This window comes from Cololabis saira, chromosome 17 (genome assembly GCF_033807715.1).
Source record: "Cololabis saira isolate AMF1-May2022 chromosome 17, fColSai1.1, whole genome shotgun sequence".
Lineage (NCBI taxonomy): Eukaryota > Metazoa > Chordata > Actinopteri > Beloniformes > Belonidae > Cololabis > Cololabis saira.
Window position 1 is genome coordinate 21,511,489 of NC_084603.1, and position 23,574 is coordinate 21,535,062.

Here is a 23,574-nt window from a genome sequence, read left to right on the forward strand (position 1 = left end):
TTGTTTAGCCGATTGAGGCTGCAGGGGGCTACAGTCACCAGGTGAGAGGCTGGCTACTCTCTGGATAAGTCCCTGGTCTGTTCCAGGACCACAGAGAGACACATTTAACTAACAACCATGCACACTCACACTAACACTTGTGGATGACTTACAGTCCTTAGTTAACATGTTTTTGGAATGTGAGCTGAAGCCAGAATACCTGTAGAAAACCCATGCAGATACACGTATTGAAAAAAATAAAGAAAAATAACAATAATAAACTCACACAGAATAGCCCCAGCTGGGATTCAAATCTGGAATCTTTTTTGGTATCACTCATCAGTGCTTCAGTGAAATGAAATTAAAGTAAAACAAAATAGTTAAAAATACAAGAAAAAAATCACTTCCGATAAGGGGTCACATACATTTGTAGCTTAAGCTTGTACAAGCATAGATAATATTAAGGTTCAGAGCTAGGCCATGTTTTTGAGTTCACACACAGACATAACCACACACTCTCACACACACGCTGTAGCTAATAGTGAGGCCTGCAGGGCTCCAGCAGCAGAATGTCACTGATCTGCTGTGATGAAGTGGCGTGCCATTTGTTCAGCCAGGAAGTTCCCAAGAAACATCACCAGTGATGGAGCTCAGGGTCAAGGAGGCCATTGCCTACAGGTAGATCTGTGTCTCATACCTTAATTAAACTACTGTCCGTGATGCCAAGCATCCCATTCATCCCCTCACATGCACAACGATGCATGTCAAGCATATGCCAACCCTCTTTGGCATTCCCCACCCACCCCATAATGCAGTTTGTGTTGGTGTGGCAGCTCGTGATGCGTCCCTGACGAGGATGGGAAGTGACACACACCAAACTCAGTGTGTCCCCCAGCCAGCTCCGGTGGCTCGGGGCCTGTCAATTCCAGCTCCGTCAGTGGCACTGGCTCAATGGCAGTGCCTGTGACACATGTCACAAAGTTTTAAATGTCTGCTCTTTTCAGCAGGATGGCTGGGCGAGCGCCGCAGCCAGGGGAAGGATGACATTTTGTGTCGTGCGGGGGGGAACTTGTTGTGGCTCCTCTCTTCCTGCCTCCTCCGGCTGTCAGCTCCAGTTTCCTCTGAGCATATCAAAACACAGACAAATAAACCTTGTCATTTTGAAACGCCAGCACTAGTGACCAGTCTCCTGAGCAGCATGTCATCTGGAATATGGTCACACAGTCCTGTAGGAAGTTGTGAAGTGTATAAGCACATGCGAACAAGCACTCTCTCTCTCTCTATGTCCCACACACACAATCTCACAATCTAGAACAAATGTTTAAGGTAATAAAAATACAAAATGAACAGAGAGAGACAAAGCGAGCAGACATTGCATCAGGCTATCTCTGACCTTTCTTTCATTTGTTTGTGGATGAGTGACACACTGCATTGAAACCCGACATGTCTTCTCTCAGGCCCCAGAGACATCATGCCTTGGTTCTCCATCGCAGCATCTTTAGCTCCAGCACTTAAAATCTGAGTGTGACGAATGATTATCTCGCAGTCAATGACATGTTTATTAACTTTCTTTGGAGTTGTAATAACTTGGATATTAAATGTTGATTGGTTTTATTAACTTTATGCATGAAAAATACAACACTGTGAAAAATATATTAAGTTTAGGATCACAATGACAAGATAGATATTAGTTCAGCCCTTTAATCACATTTAGCTAATATGGTTTTACCTGAGATCTCCTGCTAAACATCCTTTGGTCAAATAAAATCCAAGACCGGAGGATAAAGACAACAAACTGTAAAACCATAATGGCAACAAAAGCACAATAAAATTCTAATAAAAATCACATAGAGGTATGAAAAACAGGATAAATGCTATGCGTTTAATATTAAATCTGTATATTTAAATTGAACTGAACAACCCTTTATTAATCCCCTAAAGAAATGAAATAGTTGGATCGTAAATGATTTAGTTGTGCATGTTTATAATTTGAAGTGCATCTCAATGGAAATAATACATGAAACATTTCAATATAAATGAGGTGGTAGAATACACATTTGGAAAGGCAAAACAATTAAAAAAACATACAGGAAACAATTAAAACAATGTTCAGCTGCATGCAAAGGTCTAGAACGTCCAACATTGTCAACGTTTCGGAAGCCAAGTGATTAGAAGATGACCGGATGTCGAAAAGGCACACTTGGAGCCTAAAACATAACTGAGCGGCATTTACGCTCATCATCCCACTGTGGAAGGCATCGTCTCTCCATCACCAGATTTTAAGGAATCTACTTAAATTCTCATTTACGTCTTAAAAAGTTCACCACTAGCTACAACACAGTCCCAAAGTATAACAACAGCCTTGGACATTTGGAAAGTTACTCTTGTCTTGCCAAAAGGCTCAAGTCCACATGACTTGTTTTCCAAATCTACCAGTGCTTGTTTAGACATTCTTTTGAAAACATTTTTTAGTGAGAAAATTGTTGTTCTTTTACTTCAATAAAGGTCAGTCATGTTCAGATGTCGCTCCACCACTACAGGTCCCCCAGCTCTTTTTGGTCTGCAATTGCCTTCATTGTTAATGGTGAATGAATTAAGAGCTGAAACCCTGGTAATTATTGGCTGAGTGCTCAAACAATTCAAATGATCCTATTCATGAAGCCATATTAGCTTCTTTCCCGTTAATTTACTAATCTTAAAGTTTTTACTTTTATGCCTTTCGGACATCAGTTCCTCTTTTAGTCACCTCACACATGGTAATTTTGACTAGAGGACTCAAAACATTTACATGCCACTGAACCTGGAATGTGTAATAAATCCCATCTTTGGTCCTTAGTCAAGCTTCTGTAGTTGTGGACTGGTTTGAGATTAATCGGCTCCACTTGAGAAATATTTCTGAGAACATGTTTTAACATACAATTTGCACACAACAAAGATGCTATTTCATACTGGCGTTTGATATTCAAGGTTTCTATTTGAAGAGATAGGAAAATGTATTCAAAAATTAAATGGATACAAGTCTTAAGTGCACGGCAAGAAATCAGCACTCAAATGAAGCAGGACACAGAGCATGTTTACATGCACCGCAATAAGAAGATTAAGGCCTGGCTTGAATAAAATAGTGCAGTTTAACTGCATTTACTCATTCTGTTTTCACCAGATTTTAGAGTTAAAAATTATCTAATTAATCTATGTGGAACTGGCAGAGCTTAATCATATTGTGTTTACTTGTATACACTCATAACACCAGTATTAACTACTGGCATTGCTGACACACTGCTGCTTTACAATGCATGCCCTCATGCTGTGTTTGTCAGGCTATATATCAGAAGAGGGAAACTGAAACTTGGAATACTCCTGTTTTTAACCTAAAAAATTTAACAAAAAACCCAAAACAGTCAACAATTTCAAAATTGCTGTGCATGTAAACGTAGCCACAGATTTTCAGGTGTTGTTCCAGCAGTGAGCGTGTTTGCCCAAAATGTGCAATGTCTTAATATCTTAAATAGCAGTTCTGTGTGTTTGTGTTTGTATGCGAGTGTGTTGGACAGAAAGAGAGAGAATGATGGAGACAAGTCCTTGTCAGAGCCCAGGTGCGTGACCAGCACCTCTTTCACCCTTGATTAGTGGTGGTAGTGGACAAGTGATCCATCATGACTGTCAAAGAAAAGGAAGCAATTGGCTGGGTCTGTTTTTGTCGCTGACTGTGTGTGAGATAATAAGAGCTAGAGAAACTGTCTTTGCATGTGTGTGAGTTGTGTCTGGACTTGTGTGGCAGCTGATGCTTAGAGGCAATCATGTCAGTGGGAGTGTAATGTTTGACTCTGAAGAGCAAGCGACAGGCTGTAAGAATGAAGTGAAGAGGATTATAAAAACATACAAGAAACCATTCTTCTTCCACAGCTTTAAAATCATATTTTGGTAAAAGTGAAATCTTTTTTTTTGTTTTTTGTGTCCAGCATGAGATCAGGTGAGTCAACATCACTAGAGGCTTTAATAAATAAGGGAAGGAGTTGATCCTTGGTCCTTCTGTGAGCGCCCATTCACATCTAAGTCCCTCTCTTTGTCCATCAGAGCTGATCGTTTCGGATGAATCGGTTGCCTTCTGAGTGCTTGCCGTAGTAGATGTAGCGACACTTGGCAAATACACCTAAAAAACAGAACAACATGAATGTAAGTGAGCTGTGCACATCGCACAGGCTTACAAAATGCTAATTGCTTTCTCTTCTTTCTAATATTACACATTATATATATATATATATATATATATATATATATATATATATATATATATATATACACACACACATTAGATACATTCATGCATAGATTCAATAAAAATGTCATCAGTTAATTACAATGTTGCTTTTCTCTTATTAAGGTTAGCACATTGACTGACACTGCAGCATTGAGCTGCTGGGGATTTGATTCACTGGTGGGTATGGTAGGTAGTAACATTTATGCCAGCTCGTACAAATAACACTCATCCTTCTGACCAGAAATGTACCCAAATCTGGCCCTAGTTAACTTTGAAAACCGCTCACAGGAAAATATTGTGTACTATTGTGTGATGAATAGCAAGCAAGAAAAAGACCACAAAACTTTAAAACAAATCTACTTGATATTTGCTTTTTTCCTATAATGGAATACACATGTTTACTTCTCTTAATAAATAAAATAGATGTATTTATATCTTATGATAGTGGGCACAAAATTATTTTGTTAAAGGCATCATGAGCCAATAACCAAAATCTCAGGCCTCTTTAGTTGCTGGTTTGTAAATAAACACATTTGTAATCAATGTGAAGAGAAAAGAGTTGATTTTCCAGTATCACAGTTACAAATGGTCAACTAGTCATATTAAATATGCATATTTATTGTTTTACATTTCAACCAAACTAAATACACAAACAAAAAATGTTTGCGAATAGTTTCCAATTTTCAAATTTCACAAGGCCAATTTGTTTCTCTGGCTTTAAAGACACACGATAAATAGTGAAAAAACAATGACTGCAGAGGAAACATTATTTGCTTATTATTGTCAAACAGATTCAAATGTCAGAATTGCGCAGGCTCTGTTTCTTTTGGAGGATGAGAGGTTGCGAGACCAGTGAAGCCTTGGGGCAAAGTTTTGGCAGCAGCGAGCTCAAAGTCACACGTGAACCACTCAAAACACACACACACTCATTCATCACAGTGGGCATTTAAAACATCACGTCAGTTACAACATATATATGCATGAGTTGTTGAGTTATTCAGACAAGTAAGAGAAATGTTTCAGCAAACAAAACGTTTATTTTTCTACCCAAAGCCTTACATGAAAGAAACAATAAATACAATTAAAAAGATATTCAATTAACTGAACACTGTTAAAGTCAGTAAAAGCTAAGTAAGACTATTGGATGGGGGTCATATGGACCACTTGGTGCTGTCCTGGCAGATGGCTGCACAGAGCTCTGTGATTGGGTTGCACTGATTCTGATGTCACAGTCACTTGCATTGCCACTTGATGAATGTTGCTGCCTGCACCTAGGTGTCACCTCTCGCCAAATGAGGCAAGGACAAGTGGCATTAGTGCTGTCAATGATCCTCTGACAGCAGAACTGATACAGCTTTCACCAGGTTTTCTAAATAGACATCAAGTGCATTATGGAATGAGGGGGAGGCAGGCAAGAGACAAGGCAGAAAAGGAGAGACATATGCAGGGAGGTGGTGTCGCAGAGGGATGATGGCTGCTCCAAGTGGTAAGTCCAATCACATAATCCAAAGAGACATTGTCAAGGGCAGGGAGAGAATGGCAACTAAGTGACAGAAAGCAGAGACGGGGACAGAGATACTGGTGCCATATTAGTGCCAAGCATATTCTGATGCCACCCTCAATTCTAACCAAACCTGACACATCGCTCTCTTTCCCTACTCTCTCTGACTCTTCAAAGTAGACTCTACCACGGCACGCACGCACATGTGCACATATGCTGCTCACAGACATGCACAGAAACCCACATACACCAGTCCCTTGCAGCAGTGGTGGGTGTTCTGTCAGGCGGAGGATCTGTACGGCAGCAGCAGAAGTCCACAGGCCCGGGGACAAGCTCAGTCAATCTAAATCTGGACTTTGTAGTAGAGCAGTGCTCATTTCCCCTCATAGCGCAGCTACTTGAGGTGATCCAAACACAAACGTGTGAGAAGCTGTCACCTTCGATAAAATCCGGGACCAGCTCCATGCCTGCCTGCTCCCCTGGTGTATGAGTGGTATATATATGTATGTGCTTATCTGACAGTGAGAAGGTTTGGAGCGGAAGGGATGAATTCCAGCTGCTGCGATTTGCCTTGGGACGTAGGTGCCACGGTGGGATGCTGGGCCTGACACCACAGGACTCGGGGTATCGCACAGTGCTCTGATCACATGGTTGCTGGGGCCTTTCACATATTCACAGCGATCCCAGTGAGAAACTGACTCTCTCCAGCAGTGGGGCCCTTAAAGAGATTACTCATGGAGGTACCAGAACCACAGCTCCTATAAGACATTACCTAGAGGGGATACATTTGTAGGTTGCAACCAAAGCCTTTCATAGATAACCTTCACAGATGATGGAACTAAAGCTAGAGGCCCCTCAAGCCTTCACACTCTGCTGAGCTTGTCACTAGCCCAAGGGGACTGCAGTGGATTGGAAGGACTGCATTCCATGATGCTCCTGTACCAATATCAAAACTACGGACAATGTGTGACCTGTAGCGCCCTCCGTAAGTGCTGATATACACTTGTTTGTGATCAAAGGAGAAGATGACGGGTAAATTAGGGGCAAAAAAAAGTGAGGAAACCAGAAATGGAGTCCCACTGGGTGAAAAAGTGCAGAAATGTGAAAGGTTTTCACTCCAGGAGTACATTAAGCTGTTTGTTGTGTGCATAAACAGCATGCATCAGTTTGCTGCATTTCCTTCACAGCAAGAGCTTGCTCTTATTACAAAGGAAACCAGGACTGAGATGGGGTGGTTGGAGACAGAGAAGGGAATAACTAAGCCAAACTCTTTTTTTAAATAACATCTTCTGAGGCAACCCGCATGTCTGTGGGGTTCCGTCTTAACAACTGATACTTAACAACAAGTGTTATGATGTCAAACTCACAATATCCTCTGTGTATCCTAATCCATGGATGAGTGCTCTTGAATCAACACCCACGCTCACCACCATTATCACAAACCCAGACGCGCTTTCATCTCACAAACACACACACAATGCACGGTGAGAACAATGCGAGCAGCCACCGAAGTGACAAATTAACTAAGTGATGTGGAGGCTAATGTTTCCATCCTTCTCTGTTGGAGGAACAATTGTGTCTTTCTACTGCATATGTCATACACCCCTTGTTGTGTTTAAGGGTAGAACCTAACACTTTGTCTTTATTAAAACAGCAGCAGAACTGGTGTCTTGCCTCTCTTTCTCGGTACTTGCAGAGCAGATTCATCATCAGCCGGTGTTTTCAGAGCTGGTTACCCAAAGCATGCATTATTTCTACAGCACTTCATGGACAATTCTGCACCAGTGTGACTAAGCTAGCTGTTCAAAACTTCCCCCAGTATGCAAAGCACTTCAGTCGCAAGTGGAAACAACTATTGACTTTACTGGATTTCAAACATGAACCAAATCACACTTGAAGGATTGTGGTAATACATTTGATTTTAAATTAAAATAAAATTAAAGTTTTCCTGTCTGACCTGAAATCTCAAAAATGTTGATTCAGTTAATGATATATAATAATCATATATGAATAATAACAATGTTTTTGGTGTTTCAACACTGATAGCCCATCCAAAAAGACAGTTTCTCAGCTGATAGTTGTAGTGGATACTATTAAGTTGTGGTTGGCCTGTGCATGTTTGAGATTATTTTTCCATTCGTCTCAACCACAGACCCAAGGCTGCCATGAATCTGGATGCACACAAAGGGATCACTAGCCATATTAACTGATGGCCTGCTTCAAAATTCTGCATTTAATCAGCACACACTTTCATGAAAAACGTCAGAGGGAGTCAGAGATGGAAGGGTGATGGAGTAGATTTAAAGATGGTTCCCTACATAAAATCAGCTATCAGACTATTTTCAAGGGCTATCAATATGTCACAGGAGACATATCCAGCAGATATAGCTTTTAACATCAAGGTTATCTATTCTCAGCATCAGTTCCCTTTCCCCGCTCACCAGTTTCTTATTTTGGTCCCTTCTCCACATCTACCCTTCCCTCATATCTTAGCTACCTCCATTCTTTCTCCATCTCTGCATTGTCTTCCATTTATTTTGTTGTATTTTGTTACTGTTTCCTACTCTTTTGGACTTGTTTTTATTTGTGCCCCACCCTTCAATTTGACCATTTAGACATCAATTTCATCAGTTTTTCCAACCAGCAGAAAAAAACAAATGCAAGATGAACAACACAGTTTCAGTATTACTAAAGGACTGAATGAATCAACAGTATTGTGATTACAGGAGATGGGTTTAGATGGAGCTGGGGGCAAGCTTCTGTAAGTCTCGGTGTGAGTGAATTATGAGGTTGGTGCATAGGCTGCTGTGGGGCGGTGCTATTATTGTGGACAGGACCCATTTCCAGCTGCCCTTTCATCAGTTCAACCTAACGTCATAAGATACAGTCACCACCTTTTCTCTACAGAGAAGCTAGCAGATAGATAACAATCACGTGTCCTATAAACTGCTGCCGCTGGACTGTGACTCAATATCCTGCGTATTTGGGAGGGCATACATATGGACACCCACTGCCATGCTGAGAAAATGAACTGTTTTGTATTGTATGGAGTGTTGAATAGGTGTCACTATGCATGTATATTTAATTTATTTTTTATTTAGCCCTTGAAGTGCCTGTCAAATACTTCCAAAGAAAATATAGGAAGAATAACATTTGGCAGAAAAAAAATGATTGTGAAAAATAAAACATAACTGGTAGTTCTGTATAACAACCAAAATCTTTTACATCAGAACCATGCAGTTGGAATACATGGAGATTGTGTTTTTAAGCATTGTCTTGCTAAAATGAATGATAGCTTTCTTGAAAGAATGAATAGCAGCATATACTGTTATTAAATCTATTTCCTTTGGAAACTTTTAACGCTGTTTCTTGTGCTATCTCCATCTGAGATGGTATACATACACCTACATACTACACATATACAGGTTGGTGAGCTGTGCACTGAAACACAATTACCAGTTCCTGTCTTGCAGACGGGGAAGTCCCACCAGCAACGGAAATGCTGTGAAACGACTGCACCACGATAGCCGCTGTGAATCGCGGCCATTCTAGACGTGCCATTGAGTGGTTTAGAAGCATCCCAGATGCGACAGTCCGCCCCCCTCCATTACTGAGTGTTTTGGTGCTGGACCGCGACTAGGCCACATTCATTTACACAAAGCAGGTAGTGGGAGGAAGTCAGGCACAAGGAGTGCATTGAGAATCCTTTGAATTAAAAAAAATAACACAACCAGGCCCTGATTCGCAAGTCAACAGTACCTGCAGAGGCTGCAAGTACACAATTCAGTGGGTTTACGAGAATTTTGCCACAAACGAGAGATTTTTTTTGAGAAAGCAAAAAGATCCACATTTTGTTTGACACCTATCATAATTTTTTTAATGTCTATTCCAGAAACTAGACATGGTGAGATATCATGTTCAATTGAGCACACAACCATGTGATTCTCATATGATCTCGAAAAACTTCGGGTGAACGCGTAATCTCACAAATTCAACCGAAGAAATGTCACTGGTGGGACCTGAGGACTGAATAAAACTGATGCAAAATTGGCCCACAATACTTCATTAATTAACAATTAAACAGCATCTGGTCTTTACCAGGTCGAGATATAATATGGTTTGATAATTATTTTCACAAGACAACATCAAAATGTACTGCAGAAGCAGCAAATGTAAAAATAAGTACTAGGCTATGGCTTCCATAGGAGTTGGGTGTCCGAGGAACCGGGTAGCCAGGTGTTGTCAGTGTAGTTGATTAACTCTGGCTCATAAAACAAATGGCCAGGCTGGTTTGAGGCACTGGAAAGTCAATGAGAACTTACAGAAACATTTAGGCCCCGTTTACACGTAGCAAAAACGGTGGTGTTTTTTCATGCGTTTTGGCCGTTCGTTTACACGAAAACGAAGCTCAAAGTCACCAAAAACTATCATTTCTGAAAACTCTGGCCAAAGTGGAGATTTGCAAAAACTCTGTCTTCACGTTTGCTTGTAAACAGAGGGAGACGGACATTTAGGCTTCAGAACGTCACATTTTGCGACAGAAATGTCACCAGCGTCATGTGTGGGACCTGTGTTTACAATTAGTTTGGCCACCGTCAAAATTTTCTTGTATTTTACCTGTTTTATATTCTAACGTCACACTTAAAAGTAACTCCACTCCTCTGTCACTCCAAACGAAATATTCTCGTTCCATGACAGTTACACGTGTCATTTGTTGATGTTTTTTTCCAGGATTCCGATTGGCTAGCATGACTTTATGCTTCTCGTTACACGTCCCCCTGTAGGTATGGCTGCTCATAGCACTTTAACAGCGTATTTATGCGGGTTCGTGTAAATGATGGTATTTTTCAAAACGTAGAGGGGGAAATATCAGTTTTTGTAAACGTGGCCTTAATTTCTTAATGTGCATCAGACATTAAAAAAAGGGGCCTTCTGATCGACAACTCGCACCACATGTTGAAGCTTGAAGCAGATGGGCCTCATCAAGAGAGGACCACACTGGATTCCACTTCTGCCAGCTACAAACAGGAAACTCAGGCTTTAAGAGGCAATTCACCATAATTTGACAAAGATTGAAACAAAATTGCCCGGTCTGGTCCTTCCTCGTATGGTGATAGTTATAATCCTAATACTTATCTGACTATTGCTGTTAACTATGTTGGTCCCTTTGTGACCACAAAGTACCATCTTCTCATGGCTACTATCACCAGATAACATCCCTTGAACGAACTAGATGTTTCCTCAAATACACTGAAGTAGAGAAACCAGTAGTGAGAAAAAAAACTAGCCGTGGGTGTTGGGGGGTTGACATCTTTTAAGCATATTAATGGGATCAGCATAAGGTTTATCTTATGATCATTTTTATGATGTGTATTTCTAAAAAAAAAAAAAAAGCCATAAAAGCTTAATATGGCATTTGGAAAATTGAATTTATTCTTGCTCAATCTTTACCAAAAGACTGCTCTGTCTATTAGTTGCATTTTAACAGCTGAGATGTCACTTGTCTCTCCAGGGTCTAAAAAACCACCCAGCTGTTTGTAACTTTAGGAGTTAAGATGACACTTGACCTCCACCAGTAAAAAATATTTAGTCCATTAAACATAAATAGCTGTCATTATGATGCATGCCCTGGGCTTATGCCTTTTTCTGTTCCCCTCCTGGCCGTTTACTATGGCCAAACAACTGCAACGCCTGCATGTTCTCAACTTCAGTGTATTGATTAAACTTTTAAATAGCTGCCATATAACCCTGGGACATCGGGAAGATTAATTTGCGTCAATGTTCATCTGTAATTCATTAGCCATTTATACTCTCCACATTCACACAGGCTATCAGGGAAATGCATCCCATTTTTCACAGAGACAGAGGCTGGGGAGAAGGCTGAGAGAGGGATGAGGGGAGAGAGGGCTGGAGAGACAGGAAGGAGGGGATTATACGGCCTACAACACGAATGGTACTGTAATGTGTCAAGAATGAGGGATTGTTAAACGCCTAAAGCCTAAAATGAATGCTTGAAGATATACAGGACAAAGTTAATAAAAATCCCATGCAAGATGCATACTCTTAGTTATCAGTAGATGCACTGGTTAAAATGTGTAACAACAGTCTTAAGTATACCTCAGACCATGAAAATGAACACATTCTTGAGCAGTTACACTCATGGTTGCAGAAAAGTTAGGTTATTTTTGTTTTCACTTTTTGTTGTGTAACATATTAACTTGGAGTGGATGAGTGAGCCTGGGACTGAAACAGGGAAGTTAGGAACCGTGGGCATGACTGGGATAATAATGACTCGCACAGAAGGCCAGAGAAGGATCAAGGCAGAATGTGTGTACGGGAGATGGAGAGTTGAAAGATTTGCTATTGCCACAGGGTGATAGGCTGTCAGAATAAGGTTACTGGATTGTGCCTCAACCAGCCCTGATCAATATCAAGTAGATTTTGCCAAATGTTTCTCCTTGTAGAGTGAAAATAACAAATTCTGTTTGTTTTTGTATGCCCCAAGAATTCAGGGTTAGTTATCTAGAACACAGTAGCTGTGTGGTTAGGGTCAAAATTGGCTAAATAAAAAGAAACCTAAACAAGGTATATAATAAAATAGTCATGGGAAGATATGGAATGCATAGAACATGCTTTATTTTATGGTTTTAAAGCATTTTCAGATTTTTTGTAAAAATGTCTTGTTTACCAAAAAAAAAAAACAGAAAAAAACACTAAATAATAATAATAAAAATTTTCAAATTGATTACAGAACTGTTGACTGATGGGTAAATTCGGTTACAACCAGAAAAATGTCTGCCAGATATCTCAATTTCATTTGATGAGAATAAGATGAAAATTGAATTCTGGGGCACATAGAGTGGTATATTGTAGCTGCAGAAACAGATTACCGTTGTGGGGGGTCTGACGGGAAAAAAAATGGTGAAATTAATTTCAGTGACATTTATTCCACACAGCCAGAGAACAGTAGTTACAGTAGCCCTGGAGCCTGAAGATAAGAGGACAGTGGTTTAAGGTGGGGGTCTTGATTGGTTTAAAAAGTCCCAAGTACCCTTGAATCGGCTTCGTCAAGCATCTTATATTGTCAATACGCAACTTTAAAAAAAACCTTAACAACTCCTTTAAGTACAACAGTGACAAGCTGATTATTTACAGCTGGAGTTCATCTACCCTTAAGGGCACATGAAGCCACTAATGACGCAAGTAATCATAAACGCTCATTTTCTTCGTTAACATGTGGATCACAAATCACTATCCATTCACACCGCACGGCATGACACTGATCGATAGTGTTCTTCATTACACCCAGGATTTCTAATTAAAAGAAAAGCACAGATAAGTGGTTTAAACCTCCGACCAAAATAGAAGGAAAAAGTGAAAATTGCAATTAGAGGTTTTACTGTTTTCACTAATGGTGCCGTTAATAAGAGCGGCTGGTGAGTCACTCAATGAAGGTTTAATCACTGGGACAGGATTCAATAACAAAAGAGCATAATATTAATCACAAGAGTGATAACTTCACTGTTCATCTCTTTGACATTGGAGGAAGGGATGAATTAATGATGCTCTCCATCTGAACACATTAAATAATAATTATCAGGCAAAACAGCATGAAAGGGACTTCATAATGAACCCCGTTGTCAGGTCAATTACAACCACAAAAAACTGTTCAAAGGAAAGTAGCTTTATACCAGATAGCCATAACAGAAAGGACAGCTGAAGCTTTATCAATGGAAAGTGCTGGGTTTAAAGTGTGTGGAGGGGCTGACATATACTTAGAGGACACTCAAACATGCCAACTGCAAAAAGCCAGGAGCATTCAGTGAAGCGTTCAGCGTGAAGCACATCGAAAATTGGCAAGCAAAAGATAAATGACATAACAATGACAGTGTTTTGCTAGCTCTAAAACAATGTCAGCCGCTGTGTCATGTTAACTAAACTCAACTACACAGACAATGATGGACTTCACGCATCAGTGGACAGAATGGCACCTCACTGCATGTCAGTGGCAGTTTCCATTAAATCAAAGATGTCGAGCAAATTTAGCCGTGAGAGTAACTGCTGCTTGAGTTTTACACTCGCATGTAAACATCTACTCATAATTTAGTCATGTGCTGCAGTATTGCCTTTGAGTCACAACACTGCTATTAACAATTTTTGTATCACAAATCTCTTGCCTTTCATGCACAGAAAGTTGTCCTCTAGCTTTACTTTTGATCTAGACATCAATTACTGCATGGCTGCTACCACTCTGACACACTCTCTTAAACAAACAGCCTGCCGACCTCCAGGGTGACACATATCAATACTTATCTGACATCCTGTTCCACAGTCTTCACCCTCAAAACCTAACTGGCTGCGGGGTTGGTTATGCCCCTTCACACTTCCTTCGCCTACAGACACCAAACACTTATTACTTCCTATTCTGGCCCTGCTAACTGACTGGCCAGTCTGCACCCCCCCAACACACACACAAAAAAAACATTATTAGAGTCATTTCAGTGGCCATCCTGACGCCTGTTAGGCATTTCTCTACCTGGGGCTCCTGCTCCCTGCCTGCCCCACTGAGTGCGTGGCCAGCCAAACACTGATTGGACATGACATGGTGACAGAAAACAGTTGAGAAGGGCAATAGAAATAAAAGAACAGAAATGGCAGAGTGAGGCAGACAGAGAAAGGAAGGTGTGTATGTTAGCCAAGGCCCTCGTGGCATGGGGTGTGCCCATCAACATGGATGAGCGTTAGCCAAGAGCGGCATGTCACAATGATGGAGGGGCTGGATCACTCACATCAGGGTTTCATCTGACTGGAAGATATCAATCTCTTGGCCTAATCTAAAGGGACATGGTAAAATATCCTTTAACATGCTCTTCCACCATGCCTTTGTGTGTCCTCTGCATCCGTCTCTTTCACGGCTGAAAATGTGTCTAGCCGTCATTGTTGGACCTCAATCGACCAGCGCTCATTTTCACATCCCATTTCCTCTGTCTCCAGCACTGACAGTCAAATTATGATGGGCAAAATGGTACCTTTGACACGTGGCATTTAGAACAATTTGTCACTAAATGTGGCAAGAAAAAGAGTAAAAGAAGCAGAAATGACTATATGCGTTTGCAGCACTGATAGATATAGCGCATTGACATGAAAAAGTATTTAGCCAAGGCATTTATATTTCTACCATATGGTACTTTTCGAGTGTTAGTGATATGGAAAGCTAATATCTTTATTTGAAAATGAAATTTCTACATGGTGAAATTTTGATTTGATTGATTTTTATGGCGTAACAATAGACGAGTGAATCATAGGTAGGCTATTTGAAATTTGAAACTGGATTTATCAGAAAAGTATTTTGAAACAGAGAAAATGTTTCCTAATATTTTAAATGATGCCAAAATAAAAACTGTAACATTATTGAAAATGACGGATATGCATGGTCGTATGACATCATCATCAACCTAGAATAGGTTATAGATAGATAGGCTCTGGTCCAAATAAACTTTCAACTTTGAGGATTTTGAAATGATTAAAATGTTATATGTGTTTTTAATAGAGCAGGGTCGTCAATTTTAAGGAATATGAGTATTATCTTTTGAATAATTTAAAGTTTATTGCTCTTGGAGTGCTATACAGAGTATAACTTTATCTATTGCACAATATTTTTCTTTATAACTTGTGCTCAAATAAAATCTGTCATTGTGACAGTGCTATTGAAGAATTCAGCTGAAGTTTGGCATGTTTCTTGCCTGGTCCATTAATAGTAAAGCATTTGGAAATCATAAGGTGACACACATGTACATTGTGTTCGTTATTCAGATACATTTAACTATACATGACCATATACCATGCATCTTGTTTACCCTGAAGGGGTGCGTTGTTTGAAAAGATGTAAAATAAAAATAATATATTCATCAATTCATATGTATACTGCTTTGAACATTTTTGCTTAGGGCTTGAAATTGAAAATAAGTTGACTATCTGACACTGGACCATTTGTAATGGTAAATAGTATTTTTTATATATGTATGGAGGGAATTTTTTGAAGCTATTATTTTCACATCACACAATATTTCATGTAAGATTATTTTTAAGAGTCATTAACTAATCATAATGACAGTGCATATAAGGAACAGTAACTGCTGTAACAATTACAAAGGTGATCATCCTTGTAAAACATCTGATACTGAAGTGATGAAAAATTAATTTTGATGACACTACATTCAGTTTAAAATGATGCTTGTGTCGAATTACACGCTGTCATTGCCGACCAGAATTTAAAATAATGAACCCACGGCAGCCAATCAGATGTGAGGCTGAGGTGATGATGGGTTTGTGTTGTGTAGTATATTTCATGCCCCTCTGGCCTCCCTGTGTCCCCTTCAGATGGATGGCTCCACAGTAACTCCATTTCTTTTAATTAATAAGATATATCCCCTGTTCGTATGCAGAGATTAAGGAAGGGGACAGGGAGATGAAGGTATGAGGGTATGATTAAGTGTGGATCTGTCCCTCCTTGTGAGAAATGAGCTTGCCTCCTGTGCTCTGCCCAGTCTTCCACCTACCTCCTCTTCATTTCCGTCTCCCTTTCTCTCCTATTCTCGCCCCTTCTTTGGTCCACGTTAATTCTTCCTACTCCCTCCCTCTCCTCTCTGCCCTTATCTCTGTCCCCCCCACCCTCACTCCTCACCTCGCCTTTTCCCTGACACTCTCGGACTGTCCTCAGCCCTTGCACATCTCCTGACAGGTAGAATAATAACGCTCGTACATCACTGCCCCGAAAAGTCCAATAACCTAAATCTTCACTTGCCACACACCCCGGGACTCAATTACTTTATTGACATGTAATCTTCATAAGGGGAGAAATATTGAGCATGTAAGGTCAGCCGGTTATGAAGACATATTATCATATTATCTGCATGAGGGTTGTAAGGGCTAGGACCTGACAAAGCTAATTATAATGGTACATGTTTCAGAGCTCAGAGCGTATTATCTGCTTGGCTGCTTGGTTGAGCCACAGCTGAGGTATAGAGTCGAAGGGGATGAGATTTCAAACCTAATAGGGGCGGGATGTCATCCCAGGGCATGGGAATTAATGAAGCCAAATATTATCAACTGCACATCACAGCACTAATGCCCTTGATTTGTCCATCGTATTTTTCAGGATTACCTTGCCATAACTCTGATGGCTAACAACATATCAAAATATAAGCTGAGCAATGAAGAAATTTCTAACAAATAAGGGGGGGTATGAGGGGGTATGCAGTATAAACTTCAAGTGTTGCACAAACACTGAGCTCTTCCTAAATCCAAATGTCGCAGGGGGTTTGGAGATAACAGGAAGGACATATGCCCGTGGCGGAGTTATCACTTCCTCTCCAAGGTTATCTTAACATCTTCATTTCTTCTCTGGTATTGCCACATAAAGAAAAAAAAAAGGATAATCTTGGTGGTACCCTTCACCATACATCTTTGTTTAAGAGGAGGGTACAATCAAAGGACAAATAAAATATAGAAAAAAAGTAAAAATTGTATGTTATTCAACAGCAATATGGACCAAAGGGTAAAAGAACAGTTGGCAAGCCCTGAAACACTCCAATACAGGGTCATAGCAGAAACAAACAAACATGAAACCTCACCGCTGGATATGTTTGTTTCACTTCATCCAGTAACATTTCTTTCGCCTCATTTCTGTTATTCAGCAGTCCGAAGCTTAACTCTGACTTATTGTAGCAGAAGATGCTGGCATGGAGTGGTTTGGCAATGCTGCCAAAGGTTATATGTTAACTCTTGATAATGGTGCCAAGTGAGAAAACATATTTTTGATTTCTTAAGAGGCTCTGCAGGCATTCAACTCCACACACAAGGAAAATGTTCAATTCTTTGGCGAAAAAAAAAAATACTTCATAGTTTTTATTAAAACAGTTTCCTGAAATGATGCTGCGCACAGGCTTTACTTGATCAGGAATGAAAGTCAACCCCAGATAAGACAAGCTCGGGAAAGTATGGAATGAGGCAAAACACAGACATACGGGACACACAATATAGCATTCTTTGTTCAACCAATCTTCTAACCAATCTTATAATATTCATTATAAGTAATATTCATCTTTTTTTTCTTAATATTTCATGCTTTAGCATATGGGCCAAATACATCCATATTATATAACTGGAAGGAATATAAAGTCATGTCAAAACAAAATATAACTTGATTACATTCTAAGGTGTGACATATACTAATATTACAATTTTTTATTATAATAATAAAAACAATGATAAAAGTCATCCTTTCATTGACAGGTGTTAAAAATGAGATGAAAACAACCTCCAATATTGCAATATTGTGTCATTATGTGTATATGAAAAGCCAAAATATAGGAGTAATGTGTGAGAAACGAATTAAACAAAGTGCTTGCACAGAAAACAGAAAGGCTAATTAGAGAGTTGCTGCTAATCAAACTTATGTCACCAATTCACAAACAGCAAATCACAGGTGTGATAAGATGCCTTTAAATGACAAGAAATATGGATAAATGTATGAATTAGAGGAAGAAAAATCAATCATCTTGCCCTGCAGCAACATAAACTGCCAGAAATTATTTCAGATCAGATTATGATTGTGAAATAACTTGTCCACTCACATTATCACGACAGAGGAACCTGCTCTATTTGTTTAAAAAGACTTAATAAGCAAATCAAAGTGACATATTAAAAGGTTGTTTCGGCTATGCGAGCATTTCAGTGACCTTGCTCTTTTCATTCTAGTTGAGCCGACATTTTGAGCCACCTCTGACCCATAAGAAGACCCACCTCCTCTGTACCTCCACTCCACTTATACTGTATATCTTTAAAGGCAAAAAAAAAAAAAACTCTGACATTCATATCTATTTGACCCTATAGACTTTGAAAAAGAGCAGGACGAGATGACCCATAAAATCTGTATCACTGTGCGTTCGGTTCACCTCTGACATGGTATATTCAGCTGCTGAGTGATTCTAAAGCTAAATAGCTTACATCCATACCTCTGGAATCCCCAGACATGGGATAATGGCCTTCTGTTCTTGTTAAAGCTGAAAATCCGGACAATATTTTCACACATTGTGGTGCAATGAATCATTTAAATGCCACCTGATGTGAGCTATGCTGATACTCAGACAGTGGTTTGTGTTCAGACATCACCGCTCAGTGTCTCCCAGAAGTATATTGATGCTGAGGCTGTTGACAATAGTTTACTGGATTTACCAGAGTGAATCCAGCATCTGAAACAGTTTAGACAAAGGCCCAGTGGAGCTTACCGTAATTGACAGATGAGTTCAGCTCTTCTCAGTGCAATAGGTGTGTGTCCAGGGCACTTGTGTGTTAGTGTATTTGACATTTCAGGACTCACTGATGAGTTCAAGCATTAATACTCTAAACATTTTCTTTTATTTTCTAACTTAGTTACATTTTAAGTATTACATCGGCATTATTTTGTCAAACATGTGAAACTGTAATAATTTGTAAATAATAATTTTATGCATCCCTCCCTGTTGAGCTCCTGCAGCACTTCTCCAGCAAAATTTGGCTTTCTCCCAAAACTGCTTAGTCAGGTAACATCTTTGTGACAAAACTTTGTTTGATTATTCATGATTACATAATGTTTTAAAGAACAAAGGTGTTGTTTTGTACCATGATCATTACTTTGGTAGTATTGCCCATCATTCCTATGGTTGACAGCAACATTGCACCCACCATATAAACTGAGGATCAGATGAAACAAAAAACTGAACAAAAAGAAAACAGGCTGGACACATTAGCTGGAACTGCAGGTGAATATCTTGGCAAGGCTCCCTCTGGAATTACGGTAAGTCTTTATCTTTATGTTTATGAACATCCAGGTTGGGAGTAAATACATTTGATACTATCAACGTTTGGGACACATTATGTAATATCTTGTGATGTTAGATGGGAAACAGAGTATATAAGAAGTTTATGTAAAGACAGCAATCCTGAGGTGTACCATTAATGCCTTAAAAGGTATAGTCTGTGATCGTATTCAAAAACGTTTATTGTTATACTGGGTGAAATGGTCCTTCCATCCAGAGAATAGCCAGTGAATAATGTGTTCAGAAAAAGGAAAGAAAAAAATCTGACCTATCTGACAGCTTTAATGCTGTAAAAACTCTGACCAATCTGTTATTTGCGCTCCGAATGAAACGGATTGGTCAGAGGACCAGAGGCTTGGCAGGGGGGAAAGAACCAATCAGATGCCTTCATTTTAAGCCCCGCCCACGCAGACCCAGTCCGCCCACGCCCCCGTCCATGCGCGCACTTGTCTCTAGCCTGCCTCCAGCCCCCGTGTCCGCTTCCCACGGGTCCTCCTCGGCTCAGACTGTCCCAGTGTAACCCCCCCCCCCCCAGGCTCTGGAGGCACGGCTACGGCGTAGCCTACGGCGTAGGGTACAAGGCGATGCGCACCATTCTGCTGGTGTAACGCGGAACCATAAATCAGCCTTACGGCGATCCCTATGCCATAGGCTCTGCGTTGGTGTAACGAGGAACCATAAATCACCCTTACGGCGATCCCTATGCCATAGGCTCTGCGTTGGTGTAACGCGGAACCATAAATCAGCCTTCAGTGTGTGCTCTGTGTGCTGTTCTGAACTTCTCTGTTGTGCTCATTTTGCTGGGACGTCGGGTCCTTCAATACCGAGTCTGATGACACCACCCACATGTCTTTATCACAACCCGTTCAAAGGTTATGGCAGAGAATAGGGACTATCAAATATGGACCAATCAGAAGAAGGGCAATTATGGTCCAGGAATCAAAACCGAGTCCGATGACACCACCCACGACTCTTTATGTCAAACCATTCAAAAGTTATGCCAGAAAATATAATCAAATCAGATGAAGGCGGGGGGGGGGGGGGGGGTTGCTTTTTGGCGTCTATCGTCGCACGATAGACGATTAATTGAAAATGGCCGACTTCCTGTTCGGTTTCGGCCATGGCGCCAAGAGACATTTCTTTAAGTTGCGACATGATACAGGTGTGTACCGATTTTCGTACGTCAAACCGTATTGTGGGGCTTGAGGCACAAAGTTTTCTAGGGGGCGCTGTTGAGCCATTAGGCCACCCCCATTAATGCAAACCATTAAATATAAAATTTTTCGCCAGGCCTGGCTTGCGTGCAAAATTTGGTGACTTTTGGGGCATGTTTAGGGGGGCAAAAAGGCCCTCCTTTCGTTGGAAGAAAAACGAGGATAAAAACAAGAAGAACAGATACAATAGGGCCTTCGCACTGTCAGTGCTCGTGCCCTAATAATAAAAAGCACAAGTTGTTAAAAAGGGCAGTAGAGTACAACAGATAAGTATTTAATTTAGGAGTACGCTTCAGTAAACAGTAATGTTTTCAGGCCTGATTTAAAGGAGCTGACAGTTGGAGCAGACCTCAGGTCTACAGGAAGTTTGTTCCACCGGTGAGGAGCAGAATAACTGAACGCTGCCTCACCTTGATTGGTTCTGGTTCTTGGGACACACAACAAACCAGATCCAGATGAACCTCAGGGGTCTGGGAGCTTCATAGGAACTAACAGATCCAGCATGTATTTTGGTCCAAGACCATTCAGGTCTTTGTAGACCAGCAGGAAGGTTTTAAACTCTATCCTTTGACTCACTGGAAGCCAGTGCAGCAATTTCATGACCAGTGTAATATGGTCCAGTTTCCTTGTGTTTGTAAGGACTCTGGATCAGCTGCAGCTGCCTGATAGATTTCTTGTTAATGCCTGTAAAGATGCCATTGCAATAATCCAACCTACTGAAAATGAATGCATGAATAAGTTTTTCCATGTCTTGTTTAGACAGAATCCCCTTAATTCTAACAATGTTTTAAGGAAATTAATGTGTTATAGCCTACATTTTATTCCCACATTGTTTCTTAAAATGTGCATTAAAAGTAATACATGCCATGTCTGCCAATATGCGTATGTCAGGAATGGTTTTAGTGAGGACCCAGATGCAGGAGAGCAGGAGGCAGGAGTTCCAGAAAACTGTGATTTATTCTCTTAAACTTAACCAAAAACGCTGCTGAGCAGGATCAAAAAACGGAACATAAACATGAATAAGAAAACTAGGAAAACCTGACGAGGAGAATATGGAGAGAGCAAACCGTACGGACCAGCAGGGAGCAGGGGAAAGACAAGACTAGATATACACAAGGGATAATGAGACACAGGTGCAGACGATCAGGGCAGATGGGAAACAGGAAGGTCAAATCAGAACTTAAACACCAGGACAGGGCTTCAAAATAAAACCGGAAGGGTGAAACCCTGACAGCGTAGCAAGATAAAACATTATACAACAAGTATAAGCTTGCTGTGGCTCCTGAAGGGCAAGTCAGTCATTATCAGTGTGATTCCTTTACAAAGAGGTCTCTCCATTTTTTGTTTTGTATCACCATCATTTTCAATTCACCTCTTGAATGCTTTGTTACAAAGAAAATATGGATTTTGGGGCCTGCATAAGTCGCCTCTGTCCAGGCCCATGTTTTGCATGTCACTGTCAGTAATCAAAGCAGCAGTGAAAGCAGCTTAGAAGCACAGACTGAATCTCAGTTGTCCTAAACCACAACTACAAATCACAGCTGAAAGTGAATATTGCTGCGTAAAAATCTGAGCTGATTTCAGCAGTCCAATCCACTTTTGATGTTTTATGTACTGCTACCTTCCTGAGAAGGACCAGCACAACTGGGAAGTAGACCAAGGTTCAGAACACCAGCGCTATGTTTTTCCAAGAGGGCTGGGTGTTGTTTGGCAGAAAGTCGTGTCTTTGTTTAGCTGTCGGACACATTTGGAGAAGCAGCCAACAAACTTACATCTGTGTGTGACAAAGGAAGTTTTCCCGGGTCAGTCCAGTTGGGTTTGTATCTTTGTGAATAAAGAGGGTTTGTCTGCAGTGGTCTTGGTTTGAAAAGATTTAGGAGGCTCCTGTTCTTCCACTGAGAAAATTGCTCAACTTTTCCTTTTTTTCTTCTTTTTCCTTAAATTTTCTTTGTTTTATTGGTTCGGGGTGAAAAAAGAAGTTGTTTCAAAGTATGGCTGTTCCAAGCGGACTGGAAAAGTGTTAAACTTTCATCAGAAAATATGCTTCTCAATTTGTGTAGTGACTTCAAGTTGCTCGCATACAGAGAATCCCTAATCGGTGAACTCTTCTGCTATTCATAATAAAACTACTGAAAGTCCTTCAGTCAAACCAGCTCCAACGTTTTAACTCATACGATCCTTATTAAGGGAGAATATCACACAGAGAAACAAATTTAATTTTATACCAGAAGTAAAGGAACTAACAAACACATATCTTGGAATAGCTCATAAATTGACAGGCCTATCTTTCCACTTAAAGTTTCTGTTGTATTCGCCCAACATCAGTTTAAGAACTGAAGACACTCAGGAGATTCTTTCAGCTACATCAAAAGGTAAAAAATAAAAAAACAAAAAACAATAGCGTCACTGATATTTTCCACAAACCTGGCACAAACAGAATTATTCACACACTGCGAGAGGAGTGCCATTCCGTAACGCAGAGATAATGACACTTGGTGGAAGGCAGCTTTCTCAAAGCAGTTTAGAGCCGACTCGTCAGACTTTGGCAGCACAACCTGTCATGGAAGTTGAGGAGGTTATCTTGGCATTTTAATCTAGCCTGCCTCTGAAGGAGAAAACATAGAGGTGATTTCCTGGGCTAGTAATAACAAGGACAGGCCCGCCTCCGAAAAATGAGCTCTCATCACTTTGGATGCAAACAGTGGAGTGTTCGCATGTGAAGCCTCGGTGAGGGATTGCAGACCCAGTCTGCCTTTTCCCCTC

The 23,574-nt window shown here is 40.4% G+C and overlaps 1 protein-coding gene across 1 annotated transcript in view; it reads right to left on the reverse strand.

The window, feature by feature from the left end:
- Positions 1 to 1,584: 1,584 nt before the first annotated feature.
- lrmda (leucine rich melanocyte differentiation associated) overlaps positions 1,585 to 23,574 on the reverse strand; it is a 239,197-nt gene continuing 217,207 nt past the window's right edge. The window contains exon 7 of the mRNA XM_061745610.1: positions 1,585 to 4,129. Coding sequence (XP_061601594.1) covers positions 4,050 to 4,129 — 80 coding nt within the window. The 3' untranslated portion in view covers positions 1,585 to 4,049. The remainder of the gene's footprint in view (positions 4,130 to 23,574) is intronic.